We start from the raw sequence: 25,010 nt of genomic DNA on the forward strand, positions 1-25,010 counted from the left end.
CTAGGAGTTTGGCCTAGAGGTAGAGTGCCTGCCTAAGGATGCACAAAGCCAGGAGTTCAATTCCTTGCTACCATAGAAAAAGCTGGAAGTGGAGTTGTGGCTCAAGTAGTAGGGTGCTAGCCTTGAGAAACCCCAAGGACAGTGCTCAGGCCCTGAGTTCAAGCCCTGGGACTGGCAAAAAAAAATAAATAAAAGTAACTAAATAAATAAATCCAAGGTATTATATAAAATAAGAATTTTATCTAGCCAGACAATCGTATAGGAATTTTATTATCTGAAAACAATGAAGAAATAAAGTCTTAGTTCAGTAAATTATATTGAAATCAATCCTGCGAACTTACTAGGAAAATAGAAATGGAACACACATCTACATGTGCGTGCACACACACACGCACACACGCGTGCGCACACACGCACACACACACACACACACACACACATCCTTTCCCCCAAAACCACTTTTTTTTTGCCAGTCTTAGGGCTTGATCTCAGGGCCTGGGCACTGTCCTTGAGCTTCTTTTGCTTAAAGCTAGCACTCTACCAGTTGAGCCACAACACTACTTCTGGCTTTTTCTGTATATGTGGTACTGAGGAATCAAACCTAGAGTTTCATGCATGCCAGGCAAGCACTCCACCACTAGGCACACTCCTGGCCCCAACCATTATACTTTCTTAATATCAGTGTTGATAAGAACTTGTTTGTTGGAGAAGGTCAAGTGGGTTTAGAAGGCATGGTTTCAAAAGTGAAGAAAATTTGCAATAGTACTTAATGCAAGCAAATAGAGTCCTTCTAGTCTGGTTGGTTTTTCCTTTTTATTTATTTTTGTTTGTTTTGTTTCCTTTGGATCAGGGCTCTCTATAAACAAGGCTGGTCTTGAACTCATCATCCTCTTAGCTTAACCTATCAAATCCTAGTATTATAGGTATAAACCATCATTCCCAGCAAGAAAGAGGTTCTCTATACAGCTGTCTTCTACTACCCAAGAGCAATTTTCCCTGGCCTAAAATAAAGGAGTATGCAATTAAGTCCCGTGCTAAAAACATGACACTTGTGCAAGGAAAAAGTATAAATAGTTCTGATCAGATCTGTGAAACCTAAGAAAGTCATCTTCCAAGGCAAACAATAGCTTTCTTACATAAGATCAGTCTTATAATATTTATTGAAATAGAATTTTATAAAATTCTTTAATTTTTCTAGCATTCAATGTTCATACCACCCCTATAGTTCCATTTAAAGTATGGGCATGGTAAAATCATCATAGCCCTCATGTTCAGAGTAAGTATTAATGCATGCAGTGTAACCCTAACACACAGCAAGCAGTTATTCCAGCTAAAGCATGGAAGTTCAAAAGTTAAACGAGAGAGAGAAAGAGATAGAGACAGAGAGACTCGAAGACATAAGATAACAGCAGACAGTTGTCTAAAGATTCCCTATTTGAATTGCATTGTTTTAGTTTAAATTTTATGTAGGAAAGTTCCAGAAAACAGTCTCTGAAGGAACCAACTAAGTATAAAACTTGTATCAAATCATTTGTTTCACCAGCATTAAATTAACTGTTATATCTGCAAAATCATTAGAAGACAATGCTTCATTTCTTACTTATACTTCTTATTTTAATGAAAACGTATTAGCTAAGAGCAAAAGATTAAAACTTAAGTGCAACTAAACTAGTCTGCTTTAATACTGCTTACAAGGGAAACTTATTTAATATGGAACATACCATGATTTCACAAGCATACCATACTTTTCTCTACTTGGCTCAATATCCCCAAACATCCCAGTACTAAAACTTGGAATTAACACACTGCAAGGAATATATACAGGAAGGAGACTCCATAATAAGCCAATTTTCACAAACAGTCAATATAAAAAATATGCTTATAAATCAGTGCTTTTAAAATGTGGCATTTCTGTTCTGGTATTTTCTAAGAAATCAGTATAAAATAGTCCAAAGGCTAATTGCTTTAGTTCATAGCTAAAAGATTGCATTTTCAGAAAATAAAGCATTTGGATATGGTAAAAGAAAGCCTACCATTCCATAGTCTAGACCACAGGCTGGCACACCATAGTGTCTGCAAGTAAGAATAGTCCATCACCACCTGTTTTCATATGACCCCTAAACTAAGAAACTATTTTTGCAACTTTAAGAATTTTAAGAAAAAATAAATAGTAATTTGTGACATGAAAGTATCATTTGAAATTCAAATTCCAGAGTGGATCAATAAGATGTGGTATGTATGTATGTATGTATGTATGTATGTATGTATGTATGTATGTATGTATGTATGTATTGCCAGTCCTGGGCTTGAGCTCAGGGACTGAGCTCTGTCCTTGGGATTTCTCAAGGCTAGAGCTCTACCACTTGAGCCTCAGCACCACTTCTTTTTCCTGTGTATGTGGTACCGAGAAATCAAACCCAGGTCTTCGTGCATGCTAGGCAGGCACTCTACCCCTAGGCCAAACTCCCGGCCCCAAGATGTGGTATTTATACACAACGGAATTCTATGCTGCTATCAGAAAGAATGACATTACCCCATTTGTAAGGAAATGGAAAGACTTTGAAAAAATCATATTAAGTGAAGTAAGCCAGACTCAAAGGAACATAGGCTCAATGGTTTCCCTCATTTGTCATAAGCAGTAGAAACCTTGGACTTACAGCAATAGAGCAAAACCTAGATACCTAAGGCCATATAGGATGATGCTAAATGAAAGGACCTCCAGGATATAGAAACAAAAAGCCATTGTTGTCCTTAATGTACTGTGTAATCTCTCATCTCTTTTGCTGTCCCTTGGTTATCTCATATTGTAACAGTATTTCACCTGGTTTTCTGATATATTATATTTATGCATATTTGGTTATTTGAAGTCGGATAGGGAAGGGAGGAAAACAAGATGAGGGGCGGGGGTGGAGGGAGGGAACTGGGGAACAAGACATGAGAAAGGATATCAATGTTTGTGAAGTATGCACCTTCTATCCAGTGAATATAATGTAACCCTTCTATTAATTATAATAAAAATATATGAAAAAAAGGTTACAAAATTAAAGAAATTCAAATTCCAGTGTTTATGTCATTTTATTTGCTAAATGCCAATTCATATTGTCTATGGCTGCTTTCATGCTACAATGGCAAAGCTGGATTGTTACAAAAACATATGATACATGAAGTTGGAAATATTACTACCAGGCATTTACAGTAAATTTCCTGGTCTATGGTCTGAATCATAAATTTGTTCTTTTTTTAAGATAGCTGGATGAAAACATCAGAAAGAATGATACTGTACCATTCGTAAGGAAATGGAAAGACTTGGAAAAAATTATATATTAAGCAAAGTAAGCCAGACCAGAGAAACATAGGCTGCATGGCTTCCTTCATTTATGTGCCTACAAATCCACAGGTAAACACACTGGGAGTGGAATGCAAGGGGTTACAAATGAACTAACTGAAGTGTAATATACTATAAAGAATGAAAATCGTATAACTTTTTTTTAATTGTCAGATGTGATATATGGAGAGATTAGTTACATTCATCAGGTAGTGGGTACATTACTTCTTGAACATTAATACTCCTTCCCATGTTTTTCTCCCACTTCCCCTTCCACAATCCCCTCCCACTCATCTTATTTTTCCCCTTCCCTTCCCTTCCCTATTTCAAATAAACATATATACACTATACCAGGTACCAAAGTCACATAAAGTAACAACATGAGATAAAACATAGAGGGGAAAAAAAGAGAAAAGAAATAACTTCACATAATACATTTGGAACAACAATCACAAAGATAAACCCCTTGTTTCCCTATCCTGGAGTTCATTTCACTTAGCCTCATCCTACATGGCAATGTATACATAGTGTTTGAGCTACGGTGATCCTCTGCTAGGAGAATACTAAAATGTATATTAATTGTAAAAAAAAATGACGGAAGCCACGGATGGAGCCTATATTTCTTTGGGTCTGGCTTACTTCACTTAATATGATTTTGAAAATAGTAAAATTCTTTTAAAAAAAAAGACAGCCAAAGGCGAACAAAATAACTACCAGGAAAGGGGAGGATGGAGCCAATGTGAAAGAGGTAGAATGAAAGGGGAAAAGGAGGAGAAAGCAAATGATATACATATACCTCTCTCTATATATATATCTTGTACCTTGTGAGATGTTATATATATGCATATATGCATACATATAGATATACATATACACATGCATATATACATATACATACATATATACATATGCATACATATATACATATACATATATATATATACATACAAGGTATACACATACCATTGGGAAGGAGTGCATTGCAAGGAGGGTAAAGATGTTGAAATGATGACAATCGTGGAAAAAAAAAGCAAAAACCCATACAAAAGTTAAGGCCTTGATTTCAAGTCCTGGTACAAACACACAAAAATGAAAAGGAAAAAACCCACAATGAAAAAAAAAAAAAGACTGAAAGTATGTTTTTAGCAAGGGGGAGGGGGGAATCCACATACCTTAACTGTTTATTAATAAAGCATTTATAAGTCTTACCTGTGCTTCAGGGTTTGCTTATATCTAAATAGGATCTTGGTAATAGGATCTTGGTACATTCTGATATCTGTTGAATATGTATGAGATTTTTGTACTGGTCATCTAATAGTGTAAAATAAAAACCTGAAGGGGCTATCTATGATAGCTATAAAAAAAATTAAAAGCTAGCTGGGGTGCAGTGGTTCATGCCTGAATTCCTAGCTATTCAGTAGGCTGAGATCTGAGAATCGAGGTTCAAAGCCAGCCTGGCACTAAAGTCCATGAGACTCTTATCTCCATTTAACCACCAGAAAACCAGAAGCTATACTGTGGCTCATGGGGTAGGGCAACAGTCTGAGCTGAAGAGCTCAGGGACAACACCCAACCCCAGAGTTCAAGTCCCACAATTGGCCAAAAATAAATAGATAAATAGCCAAAACACACATTTATGAGGGAGAGAACTCCAAGAATAGAGAAAAAGCCTTCATAAATGACTGAGAGTATTTAATGTTAGTAAACAATATAACATTGTTTGACCTGCAATTTTACTAATGCTTCAAAAATTATGAGTATGTATAAATCAAGGGCTTTTTGTTGGGGTGGTGGTGGTCTGGCCCTCAGAATTAAAAGGAATCATTTTTTTTCTAGGTCTGGGAGTTGACCTCAGGGCCTAGGTGTTTGTTGTCCCTGGGCTTTAGTGCTCATGGTTAGTACTCTACCATTTGAAGGATTACTAGAGATAAGTCTCATTTCATTTCCTGCCCGGGCTCAGTTTGATCCACAATGTTCATTGTGTTAAAGGAAGGAAAAGGAGAGAATGAGGGAACAGAAGACACTGTACTTAACATGAGAAGGGGTATCAATGTTTGAGAAGTAATGTACCTACTACCTGGCGAATGTAACTGTAACCTCTCTAATACATTACCCCAACAATAAAAAATAAAATTTTAAAAAAAGAAGACACTGTACTGAAGGAAATGTACTCATTATCTAACTCATATAACTGTAATCTCTCTATGCATTCCCTCTATAATAACAAAAACTAACTTAATTTTTTAAAGAGGAAAGAAGAAACAAACTATGAGTGAAAAGATATCTTTAACCAGTGTGTATGCTCATAGCTTGGTGTGAATTTCTGAGGAAAAGCATAAAAACATACTAGCTAAAAAGAAAACGTAATACTGTGTCAAATCACGGTTCTAGAACTGGTAAAGACACTGGAATCAAACAAGCAATGCAAGTTAAGAGCTTGACAATGGCCATGTTCTAATGCTTTTAATGTCAATGATTGCACAACTGTGAAAATAGTAAAAGCCACTGAATTACACTTGCTAAATGGATGAATGATATGCATATAAATTGCACTCATTAAAGGTTTTGTTAAAAGCTAAGAGCTTGAAAAATATTTTATAAAATGTGAAAGTGGTTTAAAAATATATCTAAGGTATTATTCTATATTGGCTATTTCAAACATTCATGTGAATTGTTAATTTCATTTGACTGTTTCATCTACATGCTTAAAAGTTTTTTAAATCAAACTCTGTGAATCTACTCACAGGAAAATAAAATAGTCCCTTATGCTCCGTTTGCCTCATATTCAATGGGTCACATGCGTACTAAAGTAATTCTTGAAAAGCATGTAAAATATTTCAGGGTAATTGAATTAAAAATGGTTGAAATCATAAAAGAACTAGAGTTTTAAATATCCATTCCTGAAGAACTCTTTTACATGAAACTTCCTGGCTCCAAACATTCCTAAGTAAATGTCACTATTCTATAGCTTCAACCTTTTAGTCATGCTATATTATTTTTCACTATTAAAATTTTGCAACTTACTAAGTTAAAACCATATTATAAAGAATTAGGTAACTAGTCCCAAAAAGTATGTCATGACTTGAATTGTCCCCACAGCTAAAATAATGTATGTGTCTACAAATCTACAGTAAAAAGATGATAGAGATAACTCTGAAATATTACAGGTATACAATCTGAGAAAGGCCATCAGACTGCTGACTACCTAGCCTCAATTATCACAATTGAGAAACGGGTCCAGAGTTTGAAAGGGCATGCTTCTTTGGATTTCAGTGCTGAGATATCAATGTTAAAGAGCCTGTGACTATGTTAGTTTAGGGGCCAGGAGTTTACAGTTCAAGGCCCATCACACACACACACACAATGCTAGTTTAGGGGCCAGGAGTTTAGCCTAGTGGTAGAGTGGTTACCTAGCATGCACAAGGACCTAGGTTCAATTCCTCAGTACCACATACATAGGAAAAAAAAAAAGTGGAAAAAAAGAAGTGGTGCTGTGGCTGAAGTAGTACAGTTCTTGAGAAAGCCCAAGGACAGTGCTTAGGCCCTAAGCTCAAGGCCCAGAACAGGCAAAAAAAAAAAAAAAAAGAGCCTGTGACTTTGAGTTTAGAAGAAGGATTCCATGTAAATTAGAGAGCTCCAATTTCTCTGACCTTCTGCAAAAGACACTGGCTGTTAAGTGACAGTGCTACAGTTGCTATAAGCTAATGAAAACTAAATAATCAAATAATCAGTGTCCAAGAAGTCCAATAGCTACCTAAGCATCCATGTATTCCTATTTAACCACTAAATTTGAAAGGCCAAAAAATCCTTCAAATAGACAGAATTTAAGGATCACTCCAGTGACTTGCCCCTTAATCTCATCTCACAAGGAATCATCACTGGTTTCCCAACTGCTGCACTTTGGAATTACTTCACTTCAGATCTTTAAAAATTTACTGACACCTATGCTTATACCTAGATATCTTGATTTAATTAACATCAGAGTTTGACCTGGTAACTTAATGTGCAGTAGGTTTGGAAGACATTTAAATTACTGCAAAAAGAAAAAAAAATTCTGGGGCCAGGAGCATGGCCTAGTGATAGAGTAATTGCCTAGCATGCACAAAGACCCAGTCCTATAATGTACTACAAAAATATATAAATTTCTTAATAGCAGAAAGTACAGAATTTCATAGAATAAAATGTGATTATTCAGCAAATAATCACAAGGTAAAACAAGGAAGAAAATATATAAGGTGTATTATATGTATCTGGCACACAGCACATTTTCTTTTTTCTTTTTTGATGATACTAACACTTCTAGGCAATCACTCTAAACTAAGTCATTCTCACGGTCTACTTTAGTTTTGTATTTAAAGAGTTACTATGCAATAGAATGCTAAGTGATATCAAAATTAAAACATTTTCAAAATTTTCACAGAATAATTAGAGTTTGGAGGAGGTGGTGTCCATACTCCTATAAAGATTTACTCCAAACTTCATTTGCAATGTCATGAGGCAAAAGTCCCCAAGAGGAAAATTCCTTTCTTTGATAAAATTAGCATTCCTCAGATATATTTTTTTCATTGTTGTTGTTATCAATTATTGTCAGGCTTGAACTCTGGGCCTCGGCACTGTTACCAAGCTTTTCTGCTCTAGGCTGGTACTTTTACCACTTGGGCCACAGGTCCGCTTCTGGTGTAGGGGTGGTTAATTGGAGATAAGAGTCTCACAGTCTTTTCTGCCTGGGATGGCCTTGTACAGTAATCCTCAGATCTTAGCCTCCTGAGTAACTAGGATTACAGGCAATGAGCCACCAGAGCCCGGCAATCATTATATTTAATTCAACAAATATATATTTGCCAGTCCCGGAGCTTGAACTCAGAGCCTGAACACTGTCTTTGGACTTTCTCAAGGCTAGAGCTCTATCACTTTGAGCCACACCATCACTTCTGGCTTTTTCTACGTATGTGGTACTAGGGAATCAAACCCAGGTCTTCATGCGTGCTAAGCCAGAACTTTACCACTAGGCCAAACTCCCAGACTCAACAAATATTTTTTATATGCATCTAAGTGACAATGACTCCTTTGGAGACTAAGGAAACAGTATTCATGAAAACAAATATCTACACAATCTTATTCAGAATGAGTATGAGAGAAAATAATCATAAAAGAATACACAAAAAAAGACAAGTCAAGAAATAAGAGGAAGGTAATAGGGATGGCTTGCAATTTTAAATACAGAATTCTGCAAAGAAATGTAAGTGAAGCCAGGCCTGGTGGCTCACACCTGTAATCCTAGCTATTAGGAGGCAGAGATCTGAGGATTGTGGTTCAAAGCCAGCACGGGCTTAGTGCCTGAGACTCTTATCTCCAATTAATCACAAGGGTGGTAGCCTTGAGCTGAAGAGCTCGGGACAATGCCCAAGCCCAGATTTCAAGACCAAAAAAAAGTGTAAGTGAAGATTTAAAAGTGGTATTTAACACATATACACATACAGAGTATAGAACAAACAGAACAAAAGCATCAATAGAGATGATAATTCTTGAAAGGAAATTTGAAAATTCCAAGCAGTACTATACCTCCATGTGGGATCTTAGGATTTTCAGGGAGTCTTCCTGGGTCAGTTATTGAGGCCCTCACTAAGGCAACCAGACAAAATATGGAAATGCCATAGAATACTTTAAAATAAACAAAGTACATTAATCAGTCATTTATCCTTTAAAAGACATTACTAAAAATCATATTTAAAGCTTAAAATGCACATTTTCTTTTTGTTGTGTATGTGTCAGTCTTGAGGCTTAACCTCAGGGCCTGGGTGCTATCACTATTTTTGCTTCTTTTACTCAAGGCTAGTGCTATACCACATAAGCCATAGCTCCACTTCTAGTTTTCAGGTGGCTTGAAACTATGATCCTCAGAGCTCAGCCTCGTGAATAGCCAGAATTACAGATGTGAGCTACCAGCCTGGCTAAAACACACATATTAATTACCAGCAAGAAAAAGTTTTCAAAAGATGAGATGGAAAAAGAAAACCTATGTCACTAACCTCTTTCACTACCTAGCACTGACAAGAAATCAGTATGAGATATACCTATTTAAAACATCATTTTGCATCATAATGGATATTTGTATTATAAATCAGATTCTTTCACAATGGTATGAAGGAATGGGTTTCCTTTTTAGGTAAAATATATGAGAACTATACTTGCTATAGATATATAAATTATATCATTTTGATCTTCTTTCCAAATCAGTAAACCATCAAAAATGATACAGCAGAAGATTATCCAAAATGCTCTTATAACCAACAACTTTTTCATGAATTTTTCATCTTTCAATACATATGCCATCTTCTCCTTAAAATGTTCACATTTAGGGGCTGGGAGTTTGACCTGGTGGTAGAGTGCTTGCCTAGCATGCACGGAGACCCAGGGTTCAATTCCTCTGTACCACATACATAGAAAAAAGCCAGAAGTGGTGCTGTGGCTCAAGTGGTAGAGTTCTATCCTTGAGAAAGCCCAAGGACAGTGGTCGGCTCTGAGCTCAAGTCCAGGACTGGCAAAAAAAAAAACAAAAACAAAAAACCACAATGTTCACATTTAAACCAGGCACAGTGACAAAACTGGTAAATCCACAGCACTCAGGAGGCAAAACGAAGATTACAAGTAGGGGCCAGCCTATAGAGTGAAACTCTGTCAAAATACCAGCAAAAAAAAAAATAGTTTCCATATTTGCAAAAATAGAAAATAATTATTAAAATGTACAGATACATACCATAGTTACTGATAAGTTTTTTAAATGATCTTTATGTTTCACAAAGCTAGATAAATATGGAAGTAGCATTTTTATATAAGTGGTTATATATTATAAATAGTTGTTTTTCAATTTCCATAGCATAGTCATTAATATTAATATTGCTAATATTCTAAAACATAAGCATAGTGCATTATACTTAAAATATATTCATAATAATGGGGGAGGGGGAGGAGGGAAATGGGGACCATGACATGTGAAGGGGTATCAATGTGTGGGAATTGAGGCACCATTTATCTGGCAAATATCATGTAACCCTTCTATTAATTACAATAAAAAATATTAAAAAATATATTCTTAATGAGAAAAATGTTTAATAAGGAAATGAATAAAGACTTAGAAACTTACTTATTATTAATATGCCTGGAATATGTCCTTCTTCATAGTGAGGAAAGAGAACAATTTTGGGAATTATAACAATATTGTATAACCAGACAAAGACAATCAGAGCCATGCAGCACCAACCATGTGGGTCAACCACAAAGTGAATCCGAAGACCCATTTTGTAGTCCTACAATTGTCTGCCAACCCACAAGGAAGATAATCCTAAAAAGAAACAAAAAGAACAAGTTACTAACAGAAAAGCAGTATTTGACTAAAAACTGCATTTATAGCTACTCCAGAATAATATATACACAGTTTCTTCACAAATTTCTTTCTATTAAAAAAAAAAGAATAGAAGTAAAACAGAAATATGGGGATACTTAAATTTCTCCAAGGGAGGTGCCAGTGTCTCACGCTTATAATCCCAGCTATTCAGGAGGCTGCGATCTGAGGATCATGGTTCAAAGCCAGCCCAGGCACGAAAATACATGAGACTCTTATCTCCAATTAACCACCAAAAAACCGTAAGTGGTGCTGTGGCTCAAGTGGTAGAACACTAGTCTTGAGCTCAAGAGCTAAGGAATAGTGCCCAGGCAGAGTTCAAACCCCACAGCTGACAAAAAAGAAAAGAAAAAGGCCGGGGTCAGTGGCTCATGCCTGTAATCACAGCTACTCAGGAAGCTGAGGATCATAGTTCAAAGCCAGCCTAGCACTATAGTCTATAAGACTTTTACCTCCAATTAACCACTAGAAAACAGGAAATGGTGCTGCGACTAAATGGGTAGAATGGTAGCCTAGAGCTGAAGAGCTCAGGGACAGTGCCCAGGCCTAGTGTTCAAGCCCCTTGACTGACAAAAAAGAGTCTCCAAATGCTTCAAGAATTTCAATTTTTACTTCTATTAAAGGTGCATGCTTACAATTTCTTAAGTAAAAACATCTGTCCTAAACCAGCAATTGCACATCTAAACCCAAGAGAATGACAAAGAGTGGATGTATCAATAAAAGGCATGTATAAAAATGTTTAGGAACTTTGACCATAAGGCTAACTGGTGGCCAAACAAGTTAACATGGTGGTTATTTTGAGGTGAAAAGGGTGTGTATTAACTAGAAAGGAACTTTAGACAAATTCTAAAGAGCTAAAATTATTCTGTGCCTTCACCTGGCACAAAGTGCACACTGTAAACTTGACAAGCATACTTTAACTGTAAATGGCAACATGAAAAAAGTCATTTTTGGTAGAAAATTTAAAATTACAAATGCTAAGAATACTAAATCCCTAATTTAAGTGGGGATTCATTTTCAGTTAAGTATTAATGATCAACCAAAAAATTTCCAAACGAGACACAGTCTTCAAGTGAGTTAGTATGCTTCAATACATGATATTCATATAGTGACTAAAAATATATCCATATGTTAATAAATATAACCTATAAAAGCTTAAACAATAAATTACTGTTTAAGGTCTAACATAAAATATAATGGTATAATAAACCTGAACAATGGTTCTCAAACCAGAATCAACTGTGGGGAGCTTTAAAAAAATACATAATCCCAAACTACATCCAAATCTACTAAATTATAATTCTTCATAAAGTTCAAAAATCACTAAGATACTCTCCAGCTGCCTGATACAGCTGAATATAATCTAGGAACTACTAAAGCCATTACACTTCACTAGAACATCAATGTTACAGCCATGAGTTGAACTTTTCCAGTTCAACTACATTTCATTGAGCCTCCTGCAAGATAGCCATCTGCAAGATACTGAAGATACACTATGAGTAAGACACATATTTTAATTGAACTAACAATCTAATAGGGAAAAGAGACATAGAAAAGGGTTAGTATAATATGCTAAAATCCAGATTTGTGGGAAAGTTACCAGTATGGGCATAGGAGAGATAGAGGCTAGTTAAATCCAATTCAAGGAAGACTTCCTATAATAAGTGAAAACTGTGCTCAATCATAAAAGTTAATCAAGGGCCAGGAACTTGGCCTAGTGGTTAAAGTGCTTGCCTAGCATGCACGAAGACCCGGGTTCCATTCCTTGGTACCACATATATAGAAAAAGCTGGAAGTGGTGCTGAGGCTCAAGTGGTAGAGTTCTAGCCTTGAGAAAGCCCAAGGACAGTGCTCAGGCCCTGAGCTTAAGCCCAGGACTGGCAAAAAAAAAAAAAAAGTTAATCAAGCAAAGAAGTGACAATGATACACACAGAAGGAAGAACAAGAAGCATATAAGAATAAAACAGGAAATATATAAAAGGTGGTGTTACAAAATACCACTTAAAATGATAAAGCTTTCTGTGGATAGTAACTTGGATAATATGAAGGGTCATAACATGAAGGACACAAAGATACCATTTAGAAAGCCAAAATAAAACTAAAGACAGATAACTTAGGCTGAGAGAATATAAAAGCCAAGTCTAGTTTTAGAGCGGGGACTAGTTGAACAAACTGTTAAAATCATATCAAAGTCTTACTCATTTATCTGATATTAGGATTACTGCAAAATCAAGAATGAGTCCCAGAATTCCAACATATCCCTATTCATTGTAAAAATAATTTATCTTCAAAGAGATTCCAGGTACTATCCCTTGAAGGCCTTGAAAATGCTCATCAAAGCTCTAAGTTACAAAAGAAGGTTAAGGAAAATTTAATTTTCAAGGTATAGTTCTCTTCATACCTGGATGCTGCAAATTACTAGGGTACAGAAAAGGAACAGAGAAAGAGAAAGAGAGAGAATTCAAATGCAGTACCATTGGAAGATTTAAATGAGGTATAGTAAAAATTAGTGTTTGTATATGAATTCTAAAGTAATAATAATACCTAAGGATTTTTTAAAAAGCTGAATATTGTTACCTTTTAATTAGAAAATCAGAAAGACAGATCAGTGTCAATATGGTGAGCAGTAACAGGAAATAAAGCATACTGCATAATTTGTTAGGACTGTTCCAACAAATGCAATTTTTTTTCAATCTTCTTGGTCTTTTGTGTGTTTGTTTTTTTAAGACTGGGTCTCACTATGTCACCCATGTTGGCTTTGAACCTCCTGTCTCAGCCTTCTCAGTGCCAGGATTAAAGGATATACCATCACACACCCCATACAGTCAACTCTTTACAGCTTCATCAACTGCCAAATACTTAAAAAACAAACTGACAGGCTTTGTCTCTCAACATGCTCAGTATTACTAATTTCATGTATGTATCTGTCTTTTAAGTTTCAGTTCCACTCAAGACTCAAAACTATATAAACTTCAAAAATTACATAAGTGGGGCTGGGAGTTTGGCCTAGTGGTAGAGTGCTTGCCTAGCATGCACAAAGACTCGGGTTCAATTCCTCAGTACCACATACATAGCAAAAAGCCAGAAGTGGTGCTGTGGCTCAAGTGGTAGAGTCCTAGCCTTGAGAAAATCCAGGGACAGTGCTCAGGCCCTGAGCCCAAGCCCAGGACTGGCAAAAAAAAAAAAAATATTACATAAGATATGACACATTTATTACTCATTTCTAACTTTATTGACATTAGAAAGAAAAAGATATTCAACTCCAAAAATAAGGAAACTACCAAGTACTCAATTCATTTACTGCTCTAGCAGAAAATAACAAAGATGTCTCACAACAGAGAATAGATAGTGACAAGTATCCTGAAATTGCTTGATTTTTTTTCTTATATAGATGAGCTCTAAAAGAACAACTATCCCCAAGGGGAAAAAAAAATAAACATTTTTTTCCACACACACACACACACAAATGAACAATGAACAAGTAAGATATTAAGTATTTTAAATACCTGAATTGTAAAATTGCTGTCATATAACTGCTGCACAGATTAAACCAGTGGTCTTCTTAAGAGCTCCAAATCAGATAACCACCACAATCTCGTAACTGGTAGATGTGGCTGGATCACTCCTAGCAGTTAACACCTACCAGGCGTGGCTTATTGCTGCCCAGAAACTATTACACATCCTGAGCAACGACTGACTGACTGCAGCAGTGCTGCTCTGGCTGAGGGGCCGCATTTGTAAAATCCCTAGCTAATGAAAGTTGTACAACATACTAATTTGGATATTAAATGATGAGCTCCATTCTCAAACTTTGATGTGACTACTGGATAGACTGGTACTTCCACATGTTTTTATGATTGCTATCTGGGACTATACTTGAAAGCAGTGACTAGCTTCATAAAGACGTAAATTACTACAGCACAAACTATTTTTAAATGAACTATAATTCATCTCTAGTAAAAGATACTGAGTAAATATCTGTAATGTTTGAATTAATAGGATACATCCTCTTTTTTTTTTCAGGCAATTGTACTTCAGTACATATTTTCCTCAGGAAGAATATTCAAGTCATCACAAAATGAGAACAACCAAAGCCAGATGCTGGTTTCATTCCTAGCTACTTGGAAGGTTAAGATCTAAGGATCACAGTTCAAGGCCAGCCGGGGCAGGAAAGTCCCTAAGACTCTTACCTCCAACTAACCAACAGAAAACCGGAAGTGAAACTTGGCTCAAAGTGGCAGAGGGCTGGCCTTGAACATAAAAACTCAAAGACAGCACCCGGGCCCTGAGTTCAAACCCCATAAACAACAAAGAAAAAAAAATAAACAATCAAAAGTCACATTGTAAGATAAGTTTTAGAAAACTATAAAGATCAGTCAAAGGAATTAACAAGAAATCTAGTCAAACATGTATCTCTAAACAGTTTTATACAACTTTGTATGAAAGGTTTCACTACTATGTTTCCTGTATTTAAATTTAATTTATAAGCCAGTGGTTTATTCCTATAATCCTCGCTACACAGAAGGCTGAGATTTGAGAACTGCAGTTTGAAACCAGCCAGGCAAGAAGAAAGTCTATGAGATTCTTCTCTCCAATTAACTAGTAAAAAGCCAGAAACAGAGCCGTAACTCAAATGATAGAATACTAGGCAGTGAACAAAAAGAGCTTAAGGATAATACCCAGGCTCTGATTTCATGCACCAGAACCAGCACAAAAAATAAAAAGTTATAATTCAAAGCCAGTTTGTATCTTAATCTCCATATGATTATGTGTGTGTGTGGCACTGGGGTTCAAATTCAGGGCTTCACACTGGCTAAGGAGGACACAGGTACTCTATCACTTCAACCACTCTTGAATATCCAAATATAGTTAAAGGGAAGGTACTGAGATCTACAATTTGCTTCGAAATGGACCCAAAATATAATAAAGTTCCTGATGGGTAGACATAGATGAACAATGACGCCATTAATTATAGAATCTAAGTAGTAAATATTCAGATTCTGCACTATAAATAAATTTCCAAAGCTAAGTACTGGTGGCTCACACCTGTAATCCTAGATACACAGGAGGCTGAGATCTGAGGGTTCAAAGCCAGCCTGGGCAGTTAAGTCCATGAGATTCTTTATCTCCAATTAACCACCAGAAGACTGAAAGCGGTGCTGTGAGTCAAGCAGTAGAGCCCTACCCTTGAGCACAAAGAGGCTCAGGGATATTGCCCAGGACCTGAATTCAAGCTCCACAGCTAGTTAAAAAAAAAAAAAAAAAAAAAAAGAGTTCCATGCTTCTGCTTGACTTTTTTCAAAGTTCAATGCTAGAGAAAGCAAGATAGAAAAGTTTATGTAAATTTTTGTTAGAAAATATATATAAGTAAATTTTACATGTACAGGAAACAATACCATAAGAACCAAATTTGTCAACAGTGGTTACCAGTGAAATGCTGGAGGAAAGCAGTGAGGAGGAAGGCGTTGTGTAAATATTTGTATTCCTCCAAGTTTAGCGATAAGCATGTACGATTTTATATTTTTTGTAATCAACTAAAAGCAGAAACAGACCACTGGACAAGAATAATCCCTTACCAACAAACCATTTCATCTGAGCCTTGGTTTATCATTTAAAATTAATGTTTAAAATGCAGCTCAGAAAGCCATATGATTTTTTTAAATATTTATGTAAGACTGATTACTCACAGATTATTTCCTCTATGGAAAATGTATTATTTAAGAAAATTACTTTAATTAAAATTTACTATGAAAATTATTAAATAAACAAGTTAATTATAGTAGCTAATAAATAATTACATGCATCTTAAACTTTAGACTCCAAGGATACTATATCACATAAATCAGAAACATATTCCCATAAAATCAAATGCAAACTTACCACTTGCAAATTCACTGAGATATGTTGTGATTTTTCTGGAACTTGCATTTAGAAGTTTTATCTTGATTCATTTTTCTAAATTACATCCAACCACATAGACTTGTCTTCAATAGCAGTTCTGCATGAGTATCTATTAATGATTTAACAAATAATGATCTCTCACAAAGGTAAAAATTGTAAGCAATCAAATATTCTGTGAAAGTATCAATTATAAAAGTTTTAAATTCTGAAATGACATAATTTTACTTGATTCCTTACTTTCATATTCTATCTAACCCTCCCCTTAAAATTTGCATTTGATTAGCACTGTACATGCAAATTTTCTTTCAAAATCACTAATTCCCATACAATCAAATATACATTGTTTCCAGTGTATGGACTTCATTAAACCTACAGGACCAAATCAGAAAATAATAATGGATTCTGAGATTATTCTGTACAGAATGAATATAGTTTCTATCAAGATGTGAGGCTAGAAGTATCCAATCAAATTCATGGAGAAGGAAGAGTTTAAAATAAAACTTTCTGTTCCTGATGTTTCAAGAAAAATTTGTGCTCTTGGAGTCAGGTACCAGTGGCTCACACCTCTAATTTTAACTATTCAGGAAGCTGATATTCCGAAGATACCAGGCAGAAAAGTCCACTAGATTCCAACTCCAAAATAATCAGCAAAAAGCTGAGCTGGAGGCATGACTCAAAAGGTAGATGGTCGCTAAGTAAACAAGCTGAGCACATAAGGAAGCTCAAGGTGCTCAGTTCAAACTGCTACAGGAAGTGTTCCTTCCTTCCTTCTTCCTGTAATGAAACTATGAAGGTAAATTTCTACAGTTCAAACATATATATATATCTATATATTACACAATGTATAACAATTCATATTTGTATTCAACCTGTGTATGTTAACTACACACTATTCTTCTGCACATCATCCTCAATGATGACATATGGCAAGGAAACAAAATAAATATTACATAATGCAAGCTATGACAGAAGACAAGGAGGCAAGAAGGCATCTCATCTAGTATTAATAGCACTGTCTCAAACTGTTTTGTCAGTTATCTGAATACTTTTGTATGTTTACTTTATTTCAAACATCAAGTTGTCTTCTGGAAAAGACTCCTAGAAACAATATAGCTCTGAGTTAGATAAGCTATAAACTATAAAGATTCTTCTGGCCAGGAAGAAATAAATAAAGGTATAAAAGCTGGTCAAAAAAATTTAAGTAAACAGAAATGACTAAAATCATGAGTAAGCAATCAATTCTAAGACACAAATTTTGCCAAGTACACAAAGTAACATGAGAATAAGTAAAAACATTTTCCCCTAACTACATCTGATACACTCTGGTATTGGTATCTTACTCTACTTTACTTTGATCAAAATATTTAATATTGGTCAACAACCATCTAAACTGGGTTCCTGTTTGCTCAGGTTCAATGAGTGTAGGACTGAAAAAAAAAACTGAAATTATGTCAATGAATGTATGCCTTACCCTAACACAACAGAAAATTGTTGAAAGTAACAATGAATTTGGGGGATCAAATTTCCACTTGAAGAAGAGTAGCAACAAACTGAAGGCTGGATTGGGATAGATGCATAAAGCACAGAGATGAACTACATGTTATAAACAAGCTATGGCAATGCTGAGTAGTATGAGTAATAAACATCTTGAAACCGTAGAAATGCTAAAGACAGAGGAAAGGGGTGTACTGTAGAAAGTGACAGTTAAAGCACAAGTTCTAAAAGCAATAACAACAACAATAATAATAATAATAATAATTTTTTTAAAAGGCTGATCCAGGAGAATTTAATGAACAAACCCAATAGGACCTAATGGTTAATTTAGAGGCAAAGGCCTCCTAAACAGCTCCCAACTTTTTGGTTAAGTGAAGGGTGGAAATAAAAGTCAAGTGACAAACTTGTTAAGCATACTGCTTTGTACTGTAGCAACACACTATTATATAAAAAGGATATGAGAAATACATTGAAAGCATTTCTATACGCCTTTATACACTCAAGGAAATAAAACAACAATAACAAAAGTACCACATTGTATACATAATTTGCTTTGTTAAACTGGGAAAAATCAATAAAGATCCTACAAAAATCAAGAAAACTGTATCTTATCACAGAATCAGTTTTTTTCTGTAGTCCATGATACACTGCCGAATGCCATCTTTCTATTGTAGTTTTTAAAGTAGTCTCCCTGGTGGTAGAGACCCTTATAAGGACAAAATACAGCATATCAAAGTTAAGGAAGTACTACCCTAATAGTGAATAAATGAATTCTTTTCCCAGAGGAAGATTTGATAGGCCTCATGTTTTGAAATCTGCCCCAGGGTCAGCAATGCTACTCGGGGCATGACTCTAGGATGGCTTCCTATGTCTTCTAGCAAAACAGCAACGTATGTCAGAAATAGTTAGATATGATAAACATGGGTAAATTATCCATGAATCAAATCCTAATCACTTACTGTCTTAAAATCAAGAAAAATCTAACATTACTCATGCACAACTAATAAAAATGTAATTAATATGGCTAGTAGCATATAGAAATATTAGCACAAACGTGCTTAAATTGTGATTAACATTTCGGGTACTAACGGAAACCACCACAGCCACCATGGAATCCAATCTCATCCATGTGGTATAAACAGAATGGTGGGTCTCACAGTGGGATGGGGATAACTATATCCCAAAGTCCCAGAACTAAGAAATGACTCTAAAGCATTTTTAACATTGCTAAGGCTGAAAGAATACAGTCAACAATTCACAGGGTAAGTTTTCTAACAACCACAAAAACTCTTTTCTCAGAAGTCAAGAGAAAATGGATACCATACTAGATGAATGTATAAAACTCAAAGTATTTTACAGCCAAAAATAATTTAGGTGATATAAGATTATAGTTTATATAATTAAACATACTAAAACAGTTATCTTGTGATTTAACTCTGAGAATTAGCTAATCATGAGAGTTAATGCTATCTAAACATCATGTCTTAGCTACCTATAATTAGCAGTGAAGTAATTGAATTTTTTAAATATCACACACACAAGTATTCAATTTATTATCAACAGTGTAGAAAATAAATCTTATACAGCTGCTAAAAACAGTCATGTTCAAACTGTGATACCACTTCCCCTTGCTTTTTCAAGCTTTAACTATCTGCAGTCAATGTATAGGGTTGTTGCTTTGCATAAACGAGAAGTTGCCTAGCAAGGAAGCAGCATCTCCAAAATAGCAACTTTAAAGGGAACTAGGGTTGAGAAGAAAAGAAACTTAAAGACTGGTTTTGCTTTTGCCTTTACCCTTCCAAATGAAAGTGTTTCTAGGTCACATCATTAGAAGTAGTGAGTGACACAACTATATCCCACTATTTTCTGTAACATGCAACTGTAAACTATTTGTCAGAGACAATGTCAGATATGACAACCTTTCAGCTAGTTGTATACTATAAGCATGTTGGGAAGTTGTATGTCTACATATTACTCTTTGGTATCTTCAGGCAAAAACCAAAGAGAGTGGTGGTAGGAGGGGAAAGAAGATGAAGAAAAAAGGGAAAAGAGGGGGAGAGAGAGGAGGAGGGGTGGTTGAATTAAAATAAAGTGACTAAACTATAGTTCCTAATCTAAATCTTTTCTCTTTCAAATACAAACAGGATGGTTTGCTAAGAAATGAAGTATGGCGAAAGGTCAGCATTTAGAAGCTCATGAAGAATGTATAATTAAAGCAGGAAATAACTGCTAAGTTCACCGAGAAAGTTTTGTAAAAGTAAGGGTGAGGCAAAGTGTCAAACTACAACCTTCCATCATCATTAATTTCAACAACCAAATCAGAAGAACAACATGCTGAATCACTGCACTAAACCTAAACTGAAGTTTGCTCTTCTGGACACCTGCCTCATGGTGACAAATAAGTGTAAGTACTGGACCTCTATTAACAATCTTGCACTATAGTGCAACGCTTCAGGAAGAATCTCCTACAACTTTGGAAAGTATCCACTCAAGACTAGTCAATACAAATTGTTTACATGTGAATTTTTCTTTAGGGGGTAGGAGCAAAGGAAAAAGATCAAAACCAACCAAACAAACAAACAGAAAAAGAAAAAGAGTCAATGTAGAGTTAAGCAACAAGCTCAAAGAAAAAAAGTGACTGTGCAGGTGCAGGCACACACGCACGCATGTGCGCGCACACACGCACGCATGTGCGCACACACACGCACATGCACACACACACACAGGGAATCCTTTCAGATGGGGAAAAGGGAATGACTTTTCTGAGTTTAAATAGGAACTTTCATCCAGAAAAGAAGGTGAGCAGCTACTGCAGCTACTGCCCTGCTATTATCTCCTGTACCAAGACAGACTAGGGGAAGAAAGAGAGGCTAAATTAGATTGCTTTTGCAGAAAATGTTACCAAAGAAATTATAGCAAGGAACCAAGGGCCCAGTACTTCCTAGAATACTAACACCAGAAGAAAAATCTCCCTTCACCCACTTGCTGAAAGTGAAAACCCTGTAGTACATGATATAGTTATTCTACAATTACAGGTAAAAAGCTTAAAACTAAAAGGTCTTTGAGATCACATTTGGGCATTTTAAGTTAAAATGAAAAGCAATCAGTGAACAGTAACATACTAATTAAAGCATATTAACCTGTCCCTTCTATGAGACAGATTGGTGGAGAGAGTAGATACTTTATTCAGCCTCTGAAACTGGGAAGAAGGTTAATCAACTTTGAGGACAGTACAAGAAAAAAAGTAAAAGACAAATGTTCAAAATGTCACATTTCCCCTAAGGGTACACCCAAAAAGAGAAGTGTTTGGGGTCAAATAGGTGCTTACACATGTCTATGAAAACACACGCATTCGACTAGCTGACTCAATCACTATTCCAACTATGTAAGAAACAGTGTTGGGGGCACGGTGGTGCCTGTCTGTAACACCACCACTTGGAAGGCTGATACAGGAGGATCAAGAAAGGAAGAAGAGGAAAAGTGAGAGGAAAAAAAATAGTGTGGGGTTTTTCCATTTATTCTTTCTGTAGGTCATTGGGCTTGAACTCTGGGCCTGGGCGATGTCCCTGAGCCCTTTAGCTCAAGGCTACCACTCTGCCTCTTGAGCCACAGCACCACTGGCTTTGAATAATGATTCTCAGATCTCAGCCTCATAAGTAGCTAGGATTACCTGCGTGAGCCACCGGCATCCAGTGTTCCTTATATTCTTGATTTTCCCTTATGTCCTAGACAAGCACTCTACAACTCAGCTATATATACCCTCAGTCCCTGCATTGTATTTTTTTTATTATTCCAAACTACTTTAAATACTGTCAACTTAAGTAAGAGGCATTTACGAGCTGATTATTCTACCACATGTGAAATAGCCTTTTACTTCTGGCACATCTGAAAAACTGAATCTGAGCCCTAATATTTTGCTAAAGTAGTATAAAATGTCTACATTCCACAACAACAAAGCAGACCTGGTGATAAAAGTAGTCTTTCCTCTATCTTACCTGTTATGCAGGTAGTGCTGCTACTCCTACCCCACAGTAGATTCCTCGGCTGAAAATTGTTCATTGACTCATTCTTAATTACAATTCTAGAAAAGAACTCGATGGAGTCATTACTAGATTTCTCAATCATTTCTTCCCTAATCCATGGCATTGTGTTTTCATTTGCCTTCCCACAGGTTCTGAATCACCACTTTGAATGAAATCAGGCAGTAGGCAAACAAGAAGTAAAGACTACATGATTCACTGATTATTTCTTGTCTAGAACTTACTTGTTAAGCTGATGTTATAGGTGTGCATTTTATGTGCTTTTTGCATTTTTTATTTATTATTTTATCCTTATTATATATCCTTATTTCAACACATCCCAACTGTGAACAGACACAATGTTTCTCATTTTCTTTAAAATACTCTATTTTGTCTATTCTAACTTCAGCTTCTAAAGTGTACTAAACTGAACAGACATTTCAAGACTTGGAAAACAGCTAATTGTTTTTCACCTAAAATGATTAATTCTGCGGGTCACCTGTGCTGGTACTGCATCAATAGTTTACTGGCTTTTCATAAGGTAAATGAGTTAAATGTATCCTCAATATGTTAAATTATTTACAAACACAACATTTGTCAAAGAAACATAGAACAGCTAAAAGGAAAAACAAAAAAAAAAATAGTCAAGAACTTAGCCTACTTGTTCATCCCAGTACTTGTGATGGCCAGGGCAGGGAGATGGAGAATCCCCAGCTAGTCTGAGACACAGCAAAACCCTATCTCCATAATAGTAATTTAGTCTAGCTGTATGGATTGGAAAACAAACTGGGTCACTGACCTACCAAGACTCCAAAGCTGGAATAGTGACTGATAGAAATGGGACCAAAAGCTTTTTTGTTTGTTATCTTTCCATAATACCATCTGAGGTTTTCATTCTAATTCATTTCTTACTCATGTCTTTTTTTCAAAACCTTTTCGGCTATTAAGAGAACAACTACAGTAAAATAAGAGCACCTCCCAGAATTTTACCTTTAAAATAAATCTAGGGCCAGGAGTTTGGCCTAGTGGTAGAGTGCTTGCCTAGCATGCATGAACACCTGGGTTTGATTCCTTGGTACCACAAACATAGAAAAAGCCAGAAGTGGTGCTGTGGCTCAAGTGGTAGAACGCTATCCCTGAGAAAGCTCAAGAACAGTGCCCAGGCCCTGAGTTCAAGCCCTGGGACTGAAAAAATAGTAATAATAATAAACACTTCTAAGGAGTTGCAAGAACTTGAGATACCAAGCAAGCAGATAAGTAAACATTCATCACTGGCTACAAAGTGTAGTGCATTTTTTAGGTGCATCTATTAACATATATAGTAGGCAGAGGGCCCAGGTAACAAGGTCACTTTCACTTGTTCTTAATTATCCTTATTTCATTATTGCAGGCTGTAACAACACTGTGATTTATGACCCACCCACAATGACCTTGGTTCCCCCCCCCTCTATACTTTTATGGACTGCTACACTGCAGTGTTGTCAGATTAATAACCGGTCGGGTCCTCTTAGCCCTTTCAGATACAAACCTCCCGCACTGACTCACCACGGATCTTAAAACTGTGACCCACATAGAGCTGGGAGAACGACCGTCATTTAAATGGTTTCTCCAGTGAAAATTCCGGGAACCTATGTCGGATGCGAATAGCCAGCGCGTAGGCCATTTTCTGAAAACTAACGCGGCGGCGTGTGCGGGGTGGGAGGGGGGGAAGGGGCCGGGGAAGGTCGGTCCGCGGGCCAGCGGGTCTCCTCCGGCCGGTCCTGCACGCTGTCACCCCGGGCCCCCACCCCAGCACGCACGCAGCCTCGTGAATGGAAGGCTCCGTCGCCACCCCGGGAACCGGGCCCGGGTCTCCGGGATGGGGAGCACACTGTCATTGGTCGGATGAGAAACTCAAGAGTATAGATTATTCTTTTTAAGTACCTTAAATCCTGCGGACCCGGGGCAGAGACCCCACCCACCCCGCAGCCCGGCCGGGAGGGGCGCGGGGCGGAGATGCTCCGAGCGGAGCGCGGCCGGTCCCCGGCGGGAAGCGAGGAGGGGAGGGGGCTGGAGCTGCCGGGGCGGGGGTCGGCGTCCGAGGAGGGCAGGGGGAGGAAGCGGGATCCGGAGCGCGGCCCCGCACCGGGGGAGTAGGGGGGGAGACGGAGGGGCGGCCAGCGCCGCGCCCCGCGGGGCCCTGCGCCCGCGCTCACTCACCCGCGCCGCGGGCTCGGGCTCCAGGCACCTCGGCTCCGGCGACCGCCCGGGACTCTTCCCCCACCCACCCACCACCGCCACGGCCTCCGCCTCCTCCGGAGCCCGCACAGACGCCCGAGCCGGGGCCGCGCTCCCCTTCCGCTTCCGGGAGCCCGACGCCGCGCCGGAGCCGGCGGAGCGGGTGTCCGCACGCGCCGCGCCCGCGCCCGCGCCGGCGCCGCCGCTTCGCGCCCGGGAGCCGCGGCGATGGGAGCCGCCGAGGGCCGAAAGACCCGGAGCCGCTCCGCACCCCTCCCTCTCCCGCCCCAGCCGCGGGTTCCCGCGGGCCGCCGCCAGCCCCGGCACGCGCGCACCTGGCGCACCTCCGCGCCCGCCCGCACGCCGCCCAGGCTGACCCCGGGGACCCCACACATCCGCCACGGCCCCACGGATCCCTGGCTTCCCGCGCGGCCTGGCAGCCTCGGCATCCCCCCCCCCGCGAACGCGCAGGACGCGCACCAGGTCTGCATCGGAACCCGCAGCTTTACCGGCTGGGGGGCGGGGGCGGGCGACTCCCGGGGAGGCCCAGCCGGGACGCCCGGTCTGCCCGCCTTCTGTCTGGGGGACCCCGGCCACCCCAAACCACACACAATGAAGCATGACTTCCCAAAGTTGCCACTTCTCCCCTCCG

General features: G+C 38.0%; 1 protein-coding gene across 1 annotated transcript in view; it reads right to left on the reverse strand.

The window, feature by feature from the left end:
• Zdhhc21 (zDHHC palmitoyltransferase 21) overlaps positions 1–24,400 on the reverse strand; it is a 57,508-nt gene extending 33,108 nt beyond the window's left edge. Inside the window, exons 1-4 of the mRNA XM_090330014.1 lie at positions 24,341–24,400; positions 16,608–16,737; positions 10,470–10,667; positions 8,888–8,986 (exon numbers count right to left, since the gene is read on the reverse strand). Of these exons, the coding sequence (XP_090186140.1) occupies positions 8,888–8,986; positions 10,470–10,623 (253 nt within the window). The 5' untranslated portion in view covers positions 10,624–10,667; positions 16,608–16,737; positions 24,341–24,400. The remainder of the gene's footprint in view (positions 1–8,887; positions 8,987–10,469; positions 10,668–16,607; positions 16,738–24,340) is intronic.
• Between the last annotated feature and the right edge of the window lie 610 nt (positions 24,401–25,010).

This window comes from Megascapheus bottae, chromosome 3 (genome assembly GCF_031878675.1).
Source record: "Megascapheus bottae isolate mThoBot1 chromosome 3, mThoBot2.hap1, whole genome shotgun sequence".
NCBI classification, from domain to species: Eukaryota; Metazoa; Chordata; class Mammalia; order Rodentia; family Geomyidae; genus Megascapheus; species Megascapheus bottae.